The sequence below is a fragment of the Numida meleagris genome, chromosome Z (genome assembly GCF_002078875.1).
Source record: "Numida meleagris isolate 19003 breed g44 Domestic line chromosome Z, NumMel1.0, whole genome shotgun sequence".
Lineage (NCBI taxonomy): Eukaryota > Metazoa > Chordata > Aves > Galliformes > Numididae > Numida > Numida meleagris.
This window is the reverse complement of record NC_034438.1, coordinates 24,052,520-24,072,426: the sequence shown is the minus strand read 5'-3', so window position 1 is coordinate 24,072,426 and position 19,907 is coordinate 24,052,520. Positions and strand designations below refer to the sequence as shown.

The 19,907-nt window shown below is 43.4% G+C and overlaps 1 protein-coding gene across 10 annotated transcripts in view; it reads left to right on the top strand.

Annotated features, from left to right (window-relative positions):
• IQGAP2 (IQ motif containing GTPase activating protein 2) overlaps positions 1–19,907 on the top strand; it is a 119,847-nt gene that overhangs the window by 3,383 nt on the left and 96,557 nt on the right. For all 10 annotated transcript variants that reach the window (XM_021379576.1, XM_021379575.1, XM_021379583.1 and 7 more), the window contains exon 2: positions 17,201–17,300. In XM_021379576.1, coding sequence (XP_021235251.1) covers positions 17,201–17,300 — 100 coding nt within the window. The remainder of the gene's footprint in view (positions 1–17,200; positions 17,301–19,907) is intronic.

The following is a 19,907-nucleotide window of genomic DNA, read 5'->3' as shown; positions in this document are numbered from 1 at the left end:
AATTAACATCTGTGTTAGTGACCCCAGGTCCCTGCTCTAAGCAGAAGGGAAACTGTGTGCCTCAGCATCACCTAAGTTGCTGAGAGGAAGATGCGAAGAAATCTGTCAGAAAGGAGTATCACACAGTCTCATCCTCTAGTTTTCTTCTTCCTGTGAATCGAAGCATGGATTTTGCAGCTGTCAATAGCTTCCAGCTTGTCTCATGTAGGTGAGCAGCCGCAGAAGCCTTCATTTTCCCTGCTGAGTATGAACAGCCGGTGTATGGGGCTGAGTTGGGTGCGCTGGGGCAGACCTGTCCATGGCATCCAGGGGGGAGGGTCGTATTGGTGCTTCTGGTCGTGGTTCCCAGAAGTGCCCCTGCCTGATGCTGGTAGTTATTGGGTGAGACAAATCAGTGGCATGGAGCTTTGAGGGCTGCCCTGCCTGTGGAGATAGGCAGGGCAAACCCAAAGTGAAACACAGCCTACGCCTCGACAAAACTGCACCCTAGTTCAGCAGGATGTGAGAGCTTGCGAAGCAATGGCTTTTAGAAAAGTTTTTAAATTTAGAATCTATGAATTTGTCTGTATTAAATGCAGGGGAACAAAAGGCAATTTTTTTCAATTGGGTAGGAAAAATTCTTTTGGTAAATGTTCCATAGGATTTTCTTAAATGAAAACAGATGGGTTTCTAAAGCTTTAAAAACAAACAAAAAAAAACCATACCAACTTAACTGTATCCTATGCATATATATTCTTTTGGGTGTATGCTTTCTGTAGCACTTGCGGCTCATGAGAACGCTTTTCTTTGTTATTGATGGGTGTAATTTGGCAACCAAATACTGTTTATCTCTTCCACTCTTTTGTACATTGCTAATAATTAAACTGCTGAATGAGAACTTGAAGTTTAACTGCTTTGTTTAACCAAGTGCTCATAATTCATGCAGTAGGAGTGGCTCCGTGCGCCTTTTGTGCAAGGCTCATCTCCCCTGAAGTCTCCTGGTGAAGAAGGGAGTGAGCTCTGTTACAGCATGCTTACAGCTACTTGAACACTGTTGAAACAGGAAATATTAATATTGCACTGGAAGCAGGTTTTATAGCACACGCGAGTGTGCTAGATCAAGTCCAACACTTGAGGCGGTGAATAGGAAGTCTGCAGATGTGCAGCCTGCCTCCTCTGTTAAGTGGGGTTTCAGCTTCATAGTTGCTCCAGCTCAGGACTTACTTGTTACTGTTGCTGATTCAAGTCTGCTGTGAGACTCCAGGAATAAGCTGGGCGTCAGGTGGGAAAAAAAATGCCTGGTAGTGATAGGCAGGATTGGTGGGTCATACTTCACTGGGATGAAAAGCACACTGTGCTCTGCTTCTCGCAGGAAATGATTAACCTGCTGTGTTTGCTTTACTATTGAGGCTGTTTGGGTGATTTTTTATTTTTTTTATTTTTGGAACACGCATCTTCGAACCATTATGTGTTGTGGAGCCAATCTGCTGGCAGGGTGGAAAGGGAGCAGTGCCTACCCTGTGACATGGTGGAGATGTGGAGGGGAGCAGTGCCCAGGGCAGGCACCTTGCTCGTGAGTGCAGAGAGATGGGCTGAGGCATGGGCTGGGCCCTGCTCTGCTCTCTGGTGGATCAGCACTTCCTGTGCTTCCGTGCTTGTGCTCGTCTTCAGAAAACCACAGACATCTGCAGCAGGGTGCCAGTGCTTGGAGAGGGGGTGCCATCAGAGCATGCACTGCCTCAGTGTCAGTTCGGGGTGAAGGGAGGTGCAGGTGGGCTCCCTTAACCAGAGATTCCCTGGTCTGTGCGGCCATGGCTGGTGGAGGCAGGCAGTGCTTGAGTGTGGTATGTGGGGCAGGAGAGGGGACCACAGCCCTTGGAGGTCTGTGGAGCAGAGGAAAGGAATGCTTTGCTTAGGAGATCAACTTCTCTGCTGCCTCTCGAGGGAGATGCTCAGTCAGGTGGAGTCTGCAGAAACTCTGCAGGGTATGCTTCTTTTGCTCCTAAATATGTTTTGAAATGCTAAAGAAAATAAAGAGCCATTAAGAACTTGTGTTGTTGTCAATGTTAAATAAAATTGCTGTTTTGTTCAAGTGAGTGTGCTTTTGCAAGAAACTTACCTGGAGGAATCATGTCAGTGCTATTCTTAAAACATCTTGCTCATGTTAAGAGGTTGGCCCAATGCAGATCTGCAGGGATTCAAATTTGAGCACTACCTCATGGCTCTGACTCACATCCATGGGCAAACTGCTGCCAGCCCAACGAGCTGCTTCCTCATGTCATGGATCTGCCCTGCCCACAGCCTCCAGAGCTGGCAGGGATTGCAGTCCTCTCCTCTGGAGCTCTGCCAGCTCAGGTACAGGAGGCTGAGCACCAGCAAAAGCAGACAATAAGGGGTATGCGCTCTGCCTGTCCTCACTTGTGGACCTTGACCTACTCCATTCAAAGTGCAGCAAAAGCCCTGTGGCTTCCAGCAAGGTGTTTAAACTGATTCTTATCTGGCTCCAAAATCTGACTGGACATCCAGACTGGGAAATGAGTGGTTGTACATACCAGCCATATTTTATTGGCCATTTCATCTGAAAAGTGAGGGTATTCTCCCACTCTTATGCTTGATTTGTACAGCTGCCCAGCACACGGGATGTATGTGCGGGATGGGAGCCTCCCAACAGGCATGAGCTCAGCACAGAGCAGCTACTGGGGATCTGAGCTGGGAAAACCCTGAAATATGCACAGAAATATTTTCTGTTAAGACAACCACTCTTCTGCAGGGTTGAAGGCCAGTGGGTGTTTTACTTGTGTTTTTACAGGAGTGCTTAGAAGGTGTTTTGTAGCGAAGTACAGAGGATACCTGTGCCTGGAAATCCAGTTAAAGTGATTAAAAGCAAGATAAAATGCCTAATAACTAAGGGACACCCACTGGCTTTGCTGAAAACATGGTCCTGTGGCTGGGGCCAGCTTCTTTCATAAGAGAAACTGCTGATTTGAACCAACCTTAATTACAGTGGGATCCCAGCTCCCACCTTGCTGCTGACCTTTGCAGATTCTGCTTAGCCTGAACTTCCTGAGGTGCCTTCAACCGATCTTATGGGCTGCTGTGGGCTTTGACTCTCAGTAATGTGGTGGCACAAAGACTCAGCCTGCCTGGAGTGCAATCGCTCCTTGAAGAGCTGATCTGCGTGGCTGGGTTTCAGCCTCTTCAGTGGCTGTGGTGACACAGCTGCTCATGCTGACCCCATGACAGGCAGCATTTATGGCCAGGTGGGACTGCAGCAGCCAGGATTTAAATGAGTTTAAATTGCTCTGGAACCGCACCCTGAAGATGTGGTTTTGTGTGTGCTTTCAGTTGGCTCTGCTGGTGTGAGAAGCAGCCTCAACTCCTTCCTTTTTTTTTTTTTTTTTTTTGCTGGGTCAGGCCTAATCCCATAGTCAGATCTGCCAACCTGACCGTATAGCTGGCACAGAGATGATGATCAGGATCAGGCCAAGCTAATCTGAGCTGTGTTACTACTGCACATGGTAGTGAAACAAGTTTGCAGAGGGGCAGTGAAACATGGGGCTGGCTGTGTACAGGGGGCCCCTGAGCATACGGGTGGCCCTGCTGCAGTACACTGCCAACTCAGTGCCCCACCTGCCTGCCAGGATGGGCTGGCTCTCAGCTCTCCTCTGGCTGAAGCAGCTCTGAATCATGAAAATGTTGGTTTTGGTGGTTTTTTTTTTTTGAAAGAATTTGGTCTCACATACCATAGTTTCATAAAGCCACAATTGTCATTAAAGGTGCTGCAGCACTTACCAGGTGCTGCTGCAGGGCTAAGAAAACTGTAAGAAACTGTCTAAACATTAGACTACTTGAAGAAGATGGGAAAAATATGCTACTTTTACAAAAAGTAAGAGTTGGTGTGTTTTTCCATTCCTTCTTGTAAAGTTATTCTGAGTTGCAGGGCCTCAGAACTGTGGGGACAAGGAGCAGCCTGTGGTACGCACTGCTTGTTTCTGGGATTTTTACTTGTTTCAGGCAGAATAATTTGCCCAATCAGTACCTGCCTTGCTTCTGCTCAGCAGTAAACAAGGCTTGAATTCCATGCTCTCTCACTACAATGAAACAGAAGAAATAATACACTGAAATGGCAGCACAGGGTTTGTGGTAGTGTAATGTGTACTGGAAAAAATAGCAGTTACACTTAGATTAATCTGGGATAGAATGTTTACCCAGGAAAAATGTTTGGCTGTTTTTACAAAACCAGGCACAGAGAAAACATTATTTCATTGTATCTGAGCTCAAGCTGTTTTGAATACCACTTTCCAGAGCGCGGCAGGGCAGTCAGTCATTGCTGTGCTGCGGTTCCATGGTGGCAGGGAGATGGACCAGCCCTGCTCTGTGTGTGTTAGCCAGCTTACCTTCAGGGATGGGACGTAACTGCTCATTGCCTTGGCCTTGCATCACATCTGACCGTGGTCATAATAAATCTTTAAAAAATGCATTACAAAACTCTAGAAGCTGTATGTGTTTTATCGTATGCAAAGGAGATAGATACATATCACAGCAGGGGGGGAGGGGGAAGACTAAACACATCATTTTGCTGAAGATTTAACTGATGTGACCTGTTCTAGAACAAACTGAATGTAATATTTTTTTTTTTTAGTATTTTGGACAGTAAAAAAAAAAAGCAAAATAGGGGCTGCTGTTTTCCATAACACTGAACCATGGCAATAACACTTGGTAATTTCTCCTTTTTTTTTTGTCACATTTGAACTAAATTAAGTAGCTCCACAAATGTTTAGAGACATTTCTGATAAAAAAAAAAAAGTGAATTTCTGTAATGTTTGCCTATTTCTTTACCTGAAACTATGGAGGTAGGCTGAGGACCAGCAATAGACTGCTTCTGTGCGGGCTGAAAATGCTGCTTGATGAGTGGTGAGTTTGAGATCTCCAGATGGGTGATGAAAAAAGCAATCAAAGTGTTTGGGTTCCTAGAGCAATAGCAGAATTTGTCTGTAAAATCCACAGCTGTGATAAAATTATCTCAGTTTAATTTCCAGAAGCCATAAAACACTTTCTTGGAACCTGATCATTTGCATGGAGACTGTTCCGTGTTAGGAAGAAGTGTTTTCCTTCAGCTCACTTGTGACAGCAGTTAGCTTGCAGTCTAGCAAAAGCTGAAAAACTGGTAGAGAGATAACAAGCCTTGTTGTGATAGTGAGTCTCTGCAGAAGGAGTTTCCATGTAGTGTTAGCAGTTGTGATGGAGCAGTTGGCTTTTCAGACTTTTTTCATCCCTAAAGCAGTAAGTGCCTTGTAGTAAGGGGGTGACAATAGGTGGTGTCAGTGGGAATCCAGCACAAAGCCAGAAGGAACAAACTGTTAAAGCTCTAGCAAAAGTGTTACATTTTGAAGCAGTGCTTCAGCAAAGGTAGTGGACTGCAGCTACGCAGAAGATGACAAAAGTCAGCACTGGGACCTTGCAGATGTAATTTCCCTTGCTGGGTGGGGAATTCAAAACTTTACAACTAATAGCTCAAAATGATGTTAAATTTACATGCATTGCTTGTGCTATGGTTGCCACAACAGTGAGGAACGCTAAATGCGCTTCCTGTATTTTAGTGGTCTTTGTTTTGCTATTTCAAGCAGAATGTTTTTGCTTCAAGGTGTTCTCACAATGCTCCCGATGCTCTTGCTATTTTATTTACAACTGACATTTAACATTGTCACTGTAGCATTTTCATGAGTGGAAACTCAGGGCGATGAAGAGGCTGTCCTGGGGTCAGCTCTTGCTGAATTAAGCCAAATCTTTTTGAGTGGTCTATGGAGTAGGCACGAGCAAGTAACCTGAAAAATTAAAGACAAGAGACTGACAAAACTTCTGTATAAGTTTAGAGTAAATCTGAATTCAGTAGATCTAACAATCATGCACCCACCAGTTTCTACACATGATTTAGTGAAAGCATATCTTGTGTGTGCAGCTGTCAGTGACTTGTGGAGGAAATGGAACTGCTCTGTTTATTGATAAGGAGGAACATCTGGCTCGCTTCAGCTCTGATGACCGTGCAGTGAGCAATGGTAGCTGTGTCCTTGTCACTCAAAGCAGTTCTGACTCTCAGCATTTAGGCCCTGGACCTGATGAGTTGAAAGGGTGGGGTTTTGTTTGCTCTTTTCTAACCTTGCTGTAAGAGCTGAGATAAGGCTTCTAGACTGCTGGTCCTTCAGTTCACTCCCTCACTTTTAAATCCTGGTAACAAAGGAAAATTTAATTCTTATTTCTGGGTATGTATTTCAGTGAGAAATAAGGGTCAGACCACTTGGAGTGGTCCCTAGGTGCAGCATGGGCAATTGCTGTACAAACAGTTCTTCCCTGTGACTGGTGCCCAGTGTGAGGGAGCCCGAGAGAGGGTTAACTGGAGCACTGCTGGCCCTGATAACTCTGTGAGCTGTGGTTGCTCACTGCAAAGCAGAGGCAGACAAGCAGGCTGCAGGTGATAGACGAGGCCATTACTGATATGGCACCGCCTTTGAACTGGTTACCTGCGTGGATACACCATGTTTGTCCTCTACCTGCAGGAACCTATCATCTCACCTATGAAGCAGGAACAAAGAACGTCCTTCCTGCGTTACTGTACCTGGATTGACTAGCACAGTCAGTGACAAGTTTCTAGGGTGCGGTCTGGGTTTGTGAGCCTTTCTGTTGCACCTCTGTCCTCCTTTTCTGTTGGTTCCTGCTCATGCTGGGCCACCTCAGCAGGAGAAATAGCAGAGTGCATTGTGTTCTGTGAGTTGTTTTGCAAGCAGCTGAGCTGCCCTTCCTGGGGAGATGGGAACATGGGAGATATGGCAGGAGCTGGCCTGGCCCTGCTGGGTCTCTGCTGCTGGATGCAGAGGGGTCCCTTATTGCCTGAACTTCTTACCATGTCTGCCCATTGATGTTCAGTACCATGTCACATTACTTTCCTGTGAATTGCAGGCTATTTTTATATTAAAACTGTTGAATTTAATTCTATGGGTCAATTAATTCCGTAGGTGCAAAGTAACTTGGCTCAACTATGTTATCCCCAGTTCCTAGGGTTTTCTTCCTACCCACTGAGATCAAAAAAGCCGCTGTGTGCTTATACATCAAAAAACAGAAATTACAAAATTCAAAGATATAGAGATCCTTATATTTGTTTAGGAAGGAAAATCAAAACAGAGATGCTTTCTCCAAGTTTAAGGCTGCTGATCTCATGACATGCATATTTTCCTATTTTATTAATGTACTAGTGTTTGTGTCTTTAAAGCACTTCTTTTTTTAACTTAAATATTCAGGTGTTTTCTGGATCTCTGAAAGAGCGTGGAGAGAATGAAGTAGTTTTTTAGACCTTTGGTAGAGGATGGACTCTGCAGCAGACTGATAGTGTGGGAAGGAGCAGAGGACAATGAATTGTCAAAAGAACAATGAAGGCCAGGTGTCAGGGCTGAGTGTCTCTATGGTGCAATCTTTCTCACTATTTCAAATTTACCCAGTGCTTAAGTGGTGTTTTAGCTTTACTTTGGCAAGTGTTTCTGTCCTCCTGAGTCTCATGGTTCAGACGCTGAGGCTCATGAAGCTCTTGTCTGTGTTACTCAGTGACACTCAGACTCAGTTTTCTCCTCAGAGCATCTCTTTCTTGCTCCAGCATTCGTACTTTTCATCCTCTTTTCTTTTCTTTGATCTACACCATACCACATTTCTTGCATCTGGTTACTACTGTATGAGTTGTCTGGTGGGAAGCTTTTTGATGTTAAACTCCCAATGATCCGAGAACTGAATCAGTTTGCCAGCTGTTCCCTCCCAAACAGATTATTACCCTTCTCCTTTTTTAGGAGGTGAAAGGAGCTTATTCCTTCTCTCTCCCCTCTCCATTCCTATTTTTGTCTCCCTCCATTCTCATAGCGAAGAGTAGCTGCTTATTTACCAACATCCAGGTAGCAGGCATTTATTACAGTGCATGCAAAATTGCTGTTTTGATCTCGGACTGTCATGCAGATGAGATTTTTTGACACTTCAAAGTCCAAAACCAATGATATGTTACAGGGAGTTATCTCAGTTGATGTTGATTTAAATGGCAAGCAGTGTTTTGAGTTTCTCCTGAAGAATAATGACAGTGACCAAAACTAGGTTTCAGCTAGCTCGCATTTTGGTGAAGCATCAGTGACTGCCAGTCATCTCTGGCTTTTTCAGGCTCTAGGGTCCCCCTTTGCAACAATAAGCCTAGTACTTTATTTCTGTTCCCTCGAGAGTTCTAAGACATCTCAAACAGCTTAGTCAGGGTGACCTTAGCTACTGTTTGCAGACTGGAGCATCTAAACTGACAGCCACAGGAGTGATAGAGCCATAGGTAAACTCAACATGTGCAAACAGAGGAGGGGTGGACAATTCTGAATCCAGGCTCCCTGTTGTCACTGCAGTGAGTTCAGTCTGTGCTCTGTACCTGGACAGCCTCTAATCTTTCCTGTTCTTCTGCTCTGCTTCTGCAGTGTCTTGTGCTTCATCCACTAACATTTATTCATGGGTGGAGTTGTGGCTGCAGGTGATACAGTGACTGAATATAATGAAACATGCCTTTGGGGTTCAGCAGGAAGACAAATGTATGTCTCTTCTTGCTGTAGCCAGTAACATTTTGCTGTGCCGATCATAGTTGAGTTGCTTATTTTACTAGCCTGACAGTATTAAACTACTTTTTTTATTATGGCTTTTATATTTTGTTTGTGTTGAGTTGAACAGGTAGGTAAAAAAGTGAGGAAATTGAATTCATATTGTAGAATTTTAGCTCTCCTATTAAAGATTATTAATGTATATTGCTAATAAATAAAGCAAAATATAAAGTAATTCTAGTGAAATGAACATAGCAAATGACAAATGTGTCAAAATACATGGAGTGCAACTCACAAGTTTAAGAAAGCAGTGAACATACAAAGCTGACAGAGGAACCTTTCACGCTTTACTAGTAGATTCCACATGAATTAACCTCTGGAGAAGGAAGGCCTATTGGAAATTCCTGCTGGAATGTGTGATATTATTGCAAATGCCTTAAGCCCCCAGTGAGAATCTTAACTGTTTTTTTTTTTTTAACATACCTTATTTAAAAGCCTGCATGAAAAACACCATGCTTGCTCTATGGAAATTAAGCACACCTTTCAACCTGACTGACTCCTTAACAGTGTAAGCTTTCCCAAGCTGGCCTCAAGCTTGACTGTGTTAATGACTATTTAGGTGAAGACAGGATGACCTGCCAGGGGAAGAAATAACTTGTCACTGGTGTTCAGTGCCTTTTCATTTCCTTCAGCCTGAGTTCTTAAGGCTTGCAACTTTATTACAGTAATGCAGACAGAGTTGGTATCGGCAAACAGTTTCAAGGTCAACTAGATAGTTCATAGAAAGAATCTAAGAGTTTTAAAGGTACTCAGAGTGCCTGAATCTTGAGGAAAAGAGCTGTGTTAAGGTGACTAACTAGTGAAGTAAACAGAGATAAACAGCTTTAATAAGGAGTTACCTGAAATATTTCTACAAATGATGAGGCTGGCAGTTAAATGTCAGTGGAAGTAGCTGGCAACAGGCAGACTCATAAACTGCATTTCTTGCTTATAATTGTAGATGACAACATTTGCTTCAAAGCTAACTGAAATGTTTTGGGGTCAGATTTTCCTTCCTCAGACTCACATTTTGTAACCCTCCTTGTTCCTCCGAGCATACAGAACAAATACACTTAAGTTATAATACAATGAGTTTTATTTTACTGCATGAGTTAAAGAACCCTAGCAGGCAGGAGATGTCTGCATTCCAGTATCATTGTATAGTAAGATAAAGTTAGAACTACTTAATGTCTATTGCCTCTGTTGTAGTGTCACTTTATGGTACTGTAGGAAGCCTGACTTCTGAAAGTAGACTAAAGGTTATGTACAACTATATGCATAAAAATGAACGTTAAGTGTTCTAGCTGTGCATATGATTACTTGCTGAGTGCCGAATTCATCTTGTATCTGTGTAGTTAAACGTGACTTTGTGAGAATTCAGGTATGCTGAGATGTGTCCTGGGAGTCTGTCAGCCTTCTGCCAAGGTCAGCATTTGACAGACTCCGTGAAATCTAACAGTTTTGATACTTGGTTCCAGAAGCATGGGTCGTGGTTGCTGTTGCATCACAGACCCTTTGTATGATAGTGCTAAGGTTCATGAATTGAAATAGTACTCCATTTCTGTAAATGGATGTGGTTGGACTTGTGGTATGAGATACAGAAGACTGAGGCCTTTTCTCAGAGAAGTGAGTGGAAAATTACTCTGGGAGAGTGAATGCACTGGCATAAGTCTCCACAAGAAAACTCAAGGGAAGGAGTGGTTTAGCAAATGCTTAATTTTACATCAAGATGTCCTTTTACTGGACTTACTGTTGTCAAAATAGTGAAATGGTGTTTCATTTTTCTCTGTACGTAATTTCTGGCAGTGAGATCTGGTCTGGAGCAGTAACCCAGTAGATCCTGCATGACAGATTTTTGTGTCCAGTGTCTGTCTGTCCAGAAGATGTGTGCATTTGTGTATGAAAATCTGAGCCTGCATGCTTCAGATGATGCAATAACTAGATTAAGAAATCATTGTCATTTCTAAGGTAAGGAGAGAGCAGTTATTGGGGGGAAAAACAGAAATTCCAGACTGAAGAACCTCATAATTTGATAAAGTGTGTTAGTCTACCATCTCAGGCAAAACTGCCCTCCATGTTCACAACTGTGGTAGGTTTTGATTGCTTTCAGTGTTATTCTTTGTACGGAGACCTTAATGGAGCAGGTGTTTAGCAAATTGACTCAACTTCCGTAACTGGAGCCATAGAAGGAAGGCTCAGGCCATCTGGCTGTGTTGCTGAGACATGTTCTAGCTGTTTGCAACCGTGCTCTTTGGAAGAGGAAGTCTATAGAACTCTGTCTTGACCAGAACCTTAGATCTACAGAAGAGAAATATCTTCCAACACAACAGCGGTCCTGTAGGTACTAAATGCCCTAACAGAACACCTGAAATGTGTATTTGGTTTTGTAAAAAGTTTTTCCTTGGTGACATCTTGAACAATCTCTGTTCTAGGTGGCATATTTTCCTCTGCACAGTCTGTAAACTGTGGCGTTAGATACCTGTGATTTGGTGTTTGGGAGCAGAGGCTCAGGAGGAAACTGTCTGTCTCTGTAGCTTTGAGTAGCATTTTTCCAACAGCTGTGCATGTAAACCTGTCCACATATTTTTCAGCTGCCTGGCAACACTGCAAGCTCAGGTAGCAGTGAACCTAGTCAGAGAATATGGCCATTTCACAAGCCTGCTCCAGTTACGAGGGCTGGCTGGTGCCCCATTTGCTGAGGTAACCGTAGAATCCACCATTGAGCCAAGCTGCCCTGGGCAGAGGCAGTCCTGTCTACTTAAAAGTACAAATTTTAATAGAAATAAAAAATGAAACTGAGTTTATTGGACTAGATCAGTTGTGTTATGAAAGCACACAACTGCTTAATCCTGTAACTGAAGATTTTGGGAGTCACCCTGACCATCTAAAATGCATTAAGCTTTTTCTTAAAGCTCCAGCACTGAAGTTTAGTGGCAAATGCTTCATCTTCAGGGATTTTCATGGTGCAGACAGCTGTAAATGGAAAGCTACCTGGAGTGTGCTTGTCACTGCTTTTGTACCTGGCTCTGAATTCAACAGAAAAAGGCATCACTCTGGAGGTTTTGTACAAGAGACTCTTGGCTTTTATTTTAGTGTTCTTTGAGCTAATACAGTACAACAGTTAAACACTTGTCAGTGCACTAGTGCTAGGGATATGGGGATAGGCTTGGGCAGAGGATGGGGCATACAGAATTTGCAGAACTTCTTGCCATTGAGCGAGGACTTGAGCACGTCCTCTCCTACTGTGGATCAGCATGCCAGCCTTCTTATATTGCCGTCAGCTTTACACAGCTTTCAGGATAGCACACAGCTGGCACTCTGAAATGAGATGCAGATGATGTTCAACAAAAACTCTGGTTGAAAACCTTTATTCTAACATTTCACTGTAGTCTGTTTTACATCTCTTTCCTTTTCCTTCAATTCCAAACTTGCTAACTCTTCTCTGTCACTGCAAGAGGATTTTATTCTTTCCGTTCTCTGTCCTGTATTGATCACTGTTGTGGTGCTGAAAGTCATTGTCTTCCTTGCTCATTTCTCACTTTCTATGGGAAAATGTCCTTGGTGGCAGGAAACTGAAAGGAATTGGTACAGGCAAATAGGATCCTCTTCTTTACCTTCTTCAGTATAAGAAGTCTTGTAGAATGTCTGTGGCAGGTCCTTTAACAAGGTATTTACCTTCTATAACTAGCCATGTGCAGTTCTTGAGCTATTGCTAACAGTCATATGTCTAAGTATAAATGAATGACCATGAAGCCTTAAAAGCTACTGTACGTTTTACAGTAATATTTTTCCCAGCCTCAGTTTTTTAAGAATATAAAAAAATGTCTGTTTTGGAAACTTCTATCCTGGAAAAACTTGGAATTTTCTCGTAAATGGCTCCATACGTTTATGTTCAGTTGGCTTCATTTAAATATAAAATTAATGGATCCATGGGGAAGATTGAAATTCACTGTGGATTAGATCTTATTTACTGTCATATCAAGCACAGAGAAACTGATGTGAAAAATATGGTAAACTCGGTGTTACTGCAGATTATATCTGACCTTGGGACCTTCAAAATCTTTGTCAAGGTTATAATAAGAGGGCAACATCTGCATAGCTAGCAGTTGTGGAGCTCTTGAAATTATTTTTTAGACTGAGCAAATGGGAACCTGAAGTTCTGAATCTCTTTCCAGGTGCTGTTGGTTGTTCAAGATTATGGCCTCTGTGCACCTAATCCTGTCACAGATTTCAGTAACTGTATTGCAGCTTCATAGGCAGCAGTAATGTTTCTGACAGCTCATTCAGTACGCAGTCTAAAAGCATTTAAACTTTCAGTGTTTAATGCTTAGTCAGACTGAGAAAAAGTTCTGAGGAACATGTCATATGTAGGTGCACATGACACTTTGGGAGTAGCTGTCTTTGCATCAGAAGGAATTCTTGCAGTCCCCAGACCTGAAACACGTTTTGTCTACTCTTCCATGAAGGTGCTACACCATACTGAAATACTGTAAATAAAAGATGAAAGCAGCTGCAATATGTCAGGTGATGGAAGTTTTAACTCAGAATAGCCTGGTGCAAACAGACTTGGAAAGTGGAGGAAATGTGTAGAAGGAGAATATATTAATTGTTCTTAGAATACTACTTTTTTTTTTCCATTGAGTCAATTGAAGAAATTGTTGGAAGAGTTTGCTTAGACAATTGTTGCATCATCTGTGTGCCACTGTAAGTCTACTTGGTCGTTTTTGTTGAAAATTAAGTGTGGCAATTTAAGCTTTAATGCTGCTGCTTGCCCCATGCAGTGCTTCCTACACACTCTTCCTTCAGTGTTTTTCCAGGAAGGAGCCTCTGTAATGAGGGAATCTGACTAAGCTTTCTTTTTTTTATGTATTCACTGCTGGCTAATTGGGTGGCAACATCTTAAATGAGTTGAAATAGAAAGCTTTTATGCACTGCAGTGGTATTTGTCTGTATATTCATAACATTCTCTTTTAGAGGAAATAGTTGTGATGTTTTTCTGAATTCCAAATCCAAAATCCACAGACTGGTACACTGAATCATAAAGTGTGATTTTCAGATATATGTTTTTTCTAGTATAGCTCCTATATAGTGAACATGTGCCTTGTTCTGTGTCATTTAGATCTTTTCAGCAGTAACATTTTGAGTCTGTCCAGATCCTGCTTGGCCATACCAGTGAGCTGGAGGTCTCCAGATGAACCAGCCCTGTTTACTCTGTCCCCATAACATCCTTTATAATAGCAGTCTTTTCATTTCAGTTCAGCACTATCAGGAAGCTACTGATAGAGCAGAATGTATTTATTATTTCATAATTCTTCCTTATCTTCTGACTGATAAGTGACTTGTTAGGCAGAGAGACTTGAGTTCTGTGTCCTCAAACCAAGATCATTTGTGCGTTGAACTTTGTGTGAATGGGCATATCCAAGAGTTTGTTTGAAAATGTGGAAAGGTATCTGCTGGGGTCCATAGTCAAAGGCCTTTGCCAAACAAATGCTACAGAAGGGTAAACCTTAAGGATCCATGGTTTTTTGAAAGCTTTCAAGTTAATTTTCCTCTGCATTTTAATCCTGATGCTGCCTTTATCCTGAGGGTTATCACTGCTGTTACTAAAAGTGTCTGCAAGAATTTATTTGATGTGGTATCGCTGCCGCTCTGAAGCTAGCATGTGCTGGAGAGAGAAAGCACAAAATGGGTCTTGTCAGATGGTGGTGTTGCAAGAGACTCTTCCCAGCAGCATAGGGTATAAGCAGTATAGGGTTGGCACTCCCCATGCTCTGACTATTTTGAGCTCGTATTCAGCGCGAAACCAGATGCTTTGACCTGTCAGAAAAGATGCCTGACTTTCTAACCCCTGAGCTGCTGATACTGTACCTCTTCTAGAAAAGATGTCTTTCACTTTTCAGTGTCTACCACATACTTGTCATCTACTCTTGTCCTTTTCCCTCATTACTGAAAGGTTCTTTAAGCAGAGCAACTACAGCAGTCCCATGCTATCTGTCATTGCCTTCATCCACTCTCTGAGTAGATCTTCACAAAAAAATTTAATGAAGAATTTGAAGTTGGACAGGTCTGCTCCCTCTGGTGTTTTCTTGTTGAGGGTGGGAGGGACCTGTGTATATGTAGATCTCAGACTAGATTGTGAAGCATTAGAGTTGTTCAGGTAAGTTCCTCAAATGGTGCTTATCGAGTGAGTTGTGTGGTTTTTCACTCCCACTTTCAGATAAGCTGCCTGTTGCTTTGATTGTGGCAAGTTGTGTTTGGAGGGCAGAGGTAAATTGTGGGAGCAGACAAATGTGTGACCTGAGAGGAACAGGGAAGGGGAGCTGCATGTCTTTTGAGGGGGACCAAGGTCAGATCCAATAACAGCTGTCACATCACAGCTGACAGGCCATAACGTGTTAGGGCAATTGACTGGGCTCGTCTGATGGATGGCACTTATGATCACACACGGAGCTTGTACTTCTGAGTCAGCAGTGCTGCCTGAAGACTGGTCCTAGAGCTTACTGGAACAGATAATGAAGTAGTGTATTAAAATTGAACATGTGTCTCACTGGTACTTCGCCCTTATCTCATGGAGCCAAGACCCCCGTCCAGCAGAACAGTGACAGGATGTGGGATCAGCCTGTCCTGGACATGCTGGTGATGTGGACAGCAGAGCTCCACAACCAGTTTGCCATGCAGAGTGTTTTATGACTTGAGCCTCGTTTGCCTCCACACTAGTGTTTCAGTTATAATGAGTGATGACCTGATTACAGTATCTGAGAGCTCTTCTTAGAGTGAGTCATGTTTGTTGGAGATATCAGACTTGAAAAGGACTCAGAGCAAGACACTTATTTGTTTTATCAGTGCATGAAACTTCTGGGTAATTAGGAAGAACCATCCTAAAAGCAAAGGAAGATGAGAGATAACAGTGCTTGTGATGATTAAAACTGAAACTACAAAGCTCAAAGCAACTATAAGACAAATTAACAAATGTATGGTGGCATTAGTCCAGAGTGAGCAAGTAGTGTCATTTCTTCTGTACTCAGTGTGTGCTCAGTGTACTCCCGCTCGGCAACATGGGCCCTTGACACTGAAGCAAAAGGGGTCTGTGCTGGGTGTGGTGTCCATTTGGAAAAGGAAGTATTTTAAATATCACTGCTGCGAAATGAAGTGGAAGTGATTTTACCGTGACTCTATTTTTTTCATTAACTTCAAATAGATGGGATCACTTCCCATTTTTTTTCTTTAGGTTCAGCTTTCAGTGTATGTATGGTCTCATAAATTACAGCTTCTTTATCCTGGTGTCCTTTACCCAAATTGCCTGTATCAGCTCAGGAAAGTGGTTACTCACTAAATGAGGCAGTTGCATCAGGGAAATGATGAAAACTTGCTCATGGCTTGCATGATCTGTACGGCAGTTCAGCTGAAGAAGTGTTGAACAGTGCATTTGGAGAAGAGGATCTGTTTTTTGCAGAGGATATTTCTTGATGGTCTCAGCTTGTGGGACTCTGCAGAAAGTGTATGGCCCAGCCCTGTTTCTGTCCCCACCCTTCACTTCTATGAGCATGGTTGCAGTTGTGCAGTCACTCAAATCAGAGATTTGATTCTACAAGCAAGCCTCTTCACAAGCCTTGTTTTCCAGCAAGGTCTGCTCTGTTTTCTGCTTCACGAACACAGCCTTAGGTTAGTCAACTCTGGCACAGACTTGGAATGTGCGGTTGGGAAACATGAGGGAGGATAGGACAAACTCTTCTGGCAGCCACTAGCACAAATAGGCTGTCATTTTGGTGACTGGTTTTTGAAGGCTTCCTTCAGCATAAGCCTCATGCTATGATTGAAACTCGGACAGAAGTCAGTAGTACCGTACTGGCCTTCAGATTAATTTGCAGAAACATTTGAAGTTCTGGAAGGATTGAAGAACTGTTCACAGAGGACCTGTGTTCCATACGAAGGGGGAGACCAGTCATGGGTAGTAGCTAATTATCAGGGATGTTTCCAGCTGGAGATGTGCAGATACTCATTCTTAATAGGCTCCTTAATGGGAAGCAATGTGGTTCAACAGTAAGGAGTATGAATACCACAGCTCCTTCATTTTGTTACAGCCCTTATCACAGAGCCCATCAGTGAGAGGCCGCTCACTCTGTCACAGGTTAACAGCTTGCTGAAACTGTAGCTGGCTCCCTAGTTGCCCTTGAGACGTATTTGCAGTGCATTATTTCCATCTCTTCTGCTGGAGCTGTGCTTAACCAAGGGGCTTCTCTACCCAGTGCTCACTTGGGCAGTCCCCAAGATCCTCTGAGTATATGTAAGCTGAAACTGTCAGCTCCCAGACATAGCTCCACCTGTATGAGAACTTGTTCCTGCCCCAAATCAGGTGGCTGACAAATGCGAGACCTGCTGGGTTTGAGCAAGTGGAACTTGAGGAATTCACCATACAAGAGAAAAGGACTTTTTGGTGGTCTAAATGTTTGAGTGACAAAAAAGAACACTTTCTTGGAGGAGGGACAACTATCTTACTTTCTCTTCTTTGCTTAGGCTTTCAGTAAAACTGCTTTAAACCATTCCTGACTTGTATGTAACTTGATATTGGTCTCTGTTGGCAGCTATTGTGGATGATGAAAGGCTTTCAGCAGAGGAAATGGATGAAAGGAGGCGTCAGAACATTGCTTATGAGTACCTCTGTCACTTAGAAGAAGCAAAAAGGTAAGTAAATGAAAGCATTCCTACAAAGGGCCTTTAAATGCAGAAGTTGAGGTTTGCTGTGTTCTTGAACGTTGTGATACTTAAAACACTTCTTGGATTAACTTAATGTTGGAATTTGTAGCAAGCGCCCAATATGAAAAGCTTCCTTGAAAGAAAGAGTTAAATAGTCAAGAACATCTCTTCGGAGTTGCTGTGGTGACCAGCTTCAATGAAAGCAAGGGCTGGGTGCTAAAACGTAGGTCTGTGGTTTCATAAGATGAGTCAGGCTTGTGTGACAGACTGGGGAAATGTTTATCATCCCGGCTGCGTGGTCCTCCTCCCTTCTTGACGCCCGTGCTTTTGTGGAGTGACTTGGGTTGCTAAGATGGCAGATCATCACTTGGGATCTTTACTGGGTTAATGATCCGTATCAGATAAGTGCTTCAGTGGTAGTGCGTGGCAAGTGCAGGCAGAGCAGTGAGAGAAGGACTCTGCTCTTGCTTTGGCTCCTCTGACATACTGATCATGCTAACAACTCCTCTGAAGCAGCAGCCTGTGGTGCAGCACTGATCTGCAAGGACAAGGGACTTTATTACTTTTACGCAATTATACCATCACATGTATTCTTCATTCTCAAACCACATTCAGCAATATTTTTGTAATTACAGACCAAGAAAGCAAGGTGGAATGTTCTTGTGCTTTTGGAGTAGCTCAAACTGCTGCCATTATCACTTGGAAAAGTATATTTCATGCTCAGAGACTGGTCAGAATTTTCTAATATGCCTGTTATGCTCCATTGCTCCTGTGATGCTCTGTTGGTAACTGTTCCACTTTGCTTTGCATTTGTTGATCACATTTTATTCTTAAATCTTCAGTTGGATGACTTTCCTAGAAATTCCTGTATGTGAAAGGAAACTTTTACACTGATGTTTAGAAATACAAGATATAAAACCTGGGAAATGTCAGTGTTATGGCAAATTATGGGATCCTTAGAACAGAGCAAACCAGGGTACCTCAGTCAGGAATCAATAGTAGAATAGTGCTCTGAGCTTGGAGTCAACAGTGTTCACCTCAATCACTATCTGGCACTGACAGCTGCCCTTCTAGCAGCTGTGGGGCAGATAGCTGCCATTTAACTTGTCCTAGAGGCACTGCTGCAAAAGGCAGCCTTTCTTCATCTTCCTATTCACTGTGCTGTCCTCTTTGCTATCGCAAGCATTGCCTCCTTCACTCTTTCTTCCTCTTTTTATGCAGGGTATTTTCCCTGTTTGCATATTTAAGGTGACAGTTCTCTCTGGCAGCAGTATGTCACCCACCCTGCTCTGTGCACTCCCATTGCCTCCACTGTGCAGTTGCAGGAGATTGCCCCTGGTCAGCTGAGTCAGCTGGCTACACTGGCAGGAAATCTGCAGCTCTTTTGCTGAGTTAGTTTTCTAGTGGTTTAGTGAGCTGAATAGTCTGATCGGGGGGGGTCACAGCAGAATCAGTGCTGCAAGAGGAAGGAGATGGGGTGCAGCGGGGCTCCACCTGGCGTGGTAAGAGGAGGATCAGCTCCACCATTTCAGGAAACCTCACTCTGAGTCAAGCTTTGATTTTTGTACTCAAGGTTCCTCCTCTACTTATTGCAATTCCACATCCTACTGGCTTCTGACAAGACAGGAGTAATAAGTAATCAAAGTAACCCCTGAAACTTCATGAGCAAGTGTGATGTTGTTTTTACAATTAGTGAATTTAATTAGCATCTGCTCTCAGTAACCACCCCTCCTATGTCTTTTGTTTACTTTCATACGGATTTGTGCCATGAGCGGCATTCCAAGCACTACTTAGTTTTGTTCACAGGTGACAGGGCTTGCAGCAAATGCTTAGCTAGAAACTCCAGGGCTGCTACGTACCTGGGAGCATTTCTGGATCTCATTTTTTGGATGTTTAATGTTAATTGCCAATGCTACTGTGTGAGTTGTGTATGAGTGCTGCAGTATAGATCTCATGGTTCCTTGGCAGTACTGCCAAGGGGAAATGCCTCTGGTTGAGCTAGTGCAGCAGCACAATGCTTCTGGGTGCCCTTCTGTGCATGGTGATGAGCTGGCAGGAAAACCAGCTTCTTTTAAATAGGACAAGAGGAGGAACTGCTTGCTGTCAGTGGTTTGTTTACAGCACAGGGTGATGGCTGCTTAGGCAAGGAAGAAGGTGAGGTTACTTGGAGGGGAGAGGGTGATGATGGTGGTGATGGAGGCTTGGGGATGCAGTCAGATGGATGGTGCATCATTGAAGGAAGAGAGTGAGAGAGACTTTTCCCTTCACTGCAAGCTTCTGGGGGATAATCCAGTTCCATCAGGAGTCTTTGCCCTGGAATGGGCTCTCGCTAGTGTGGAAACACCCTGGCAAATATCTGTATGAAAACTTGGGGAAATGTGTGGGAATGCGCATATCTTATAGCAGTGCGGCTCCTGGCCCTCCTCACCCACAGAGTGAGTAATGTGAGTTGGGGTGATCTGGGAACAGCTTGAGGTGGGGAAGGTGCTCTACTGCTGACATAGTGGAAGAGTGAAACTCACTGGTAATGCAGCCTTTCTACTCCAGCAGCCGTAGTATCCTCCTTGTAACAGCAGAGCCTGAACAAACCCAGCG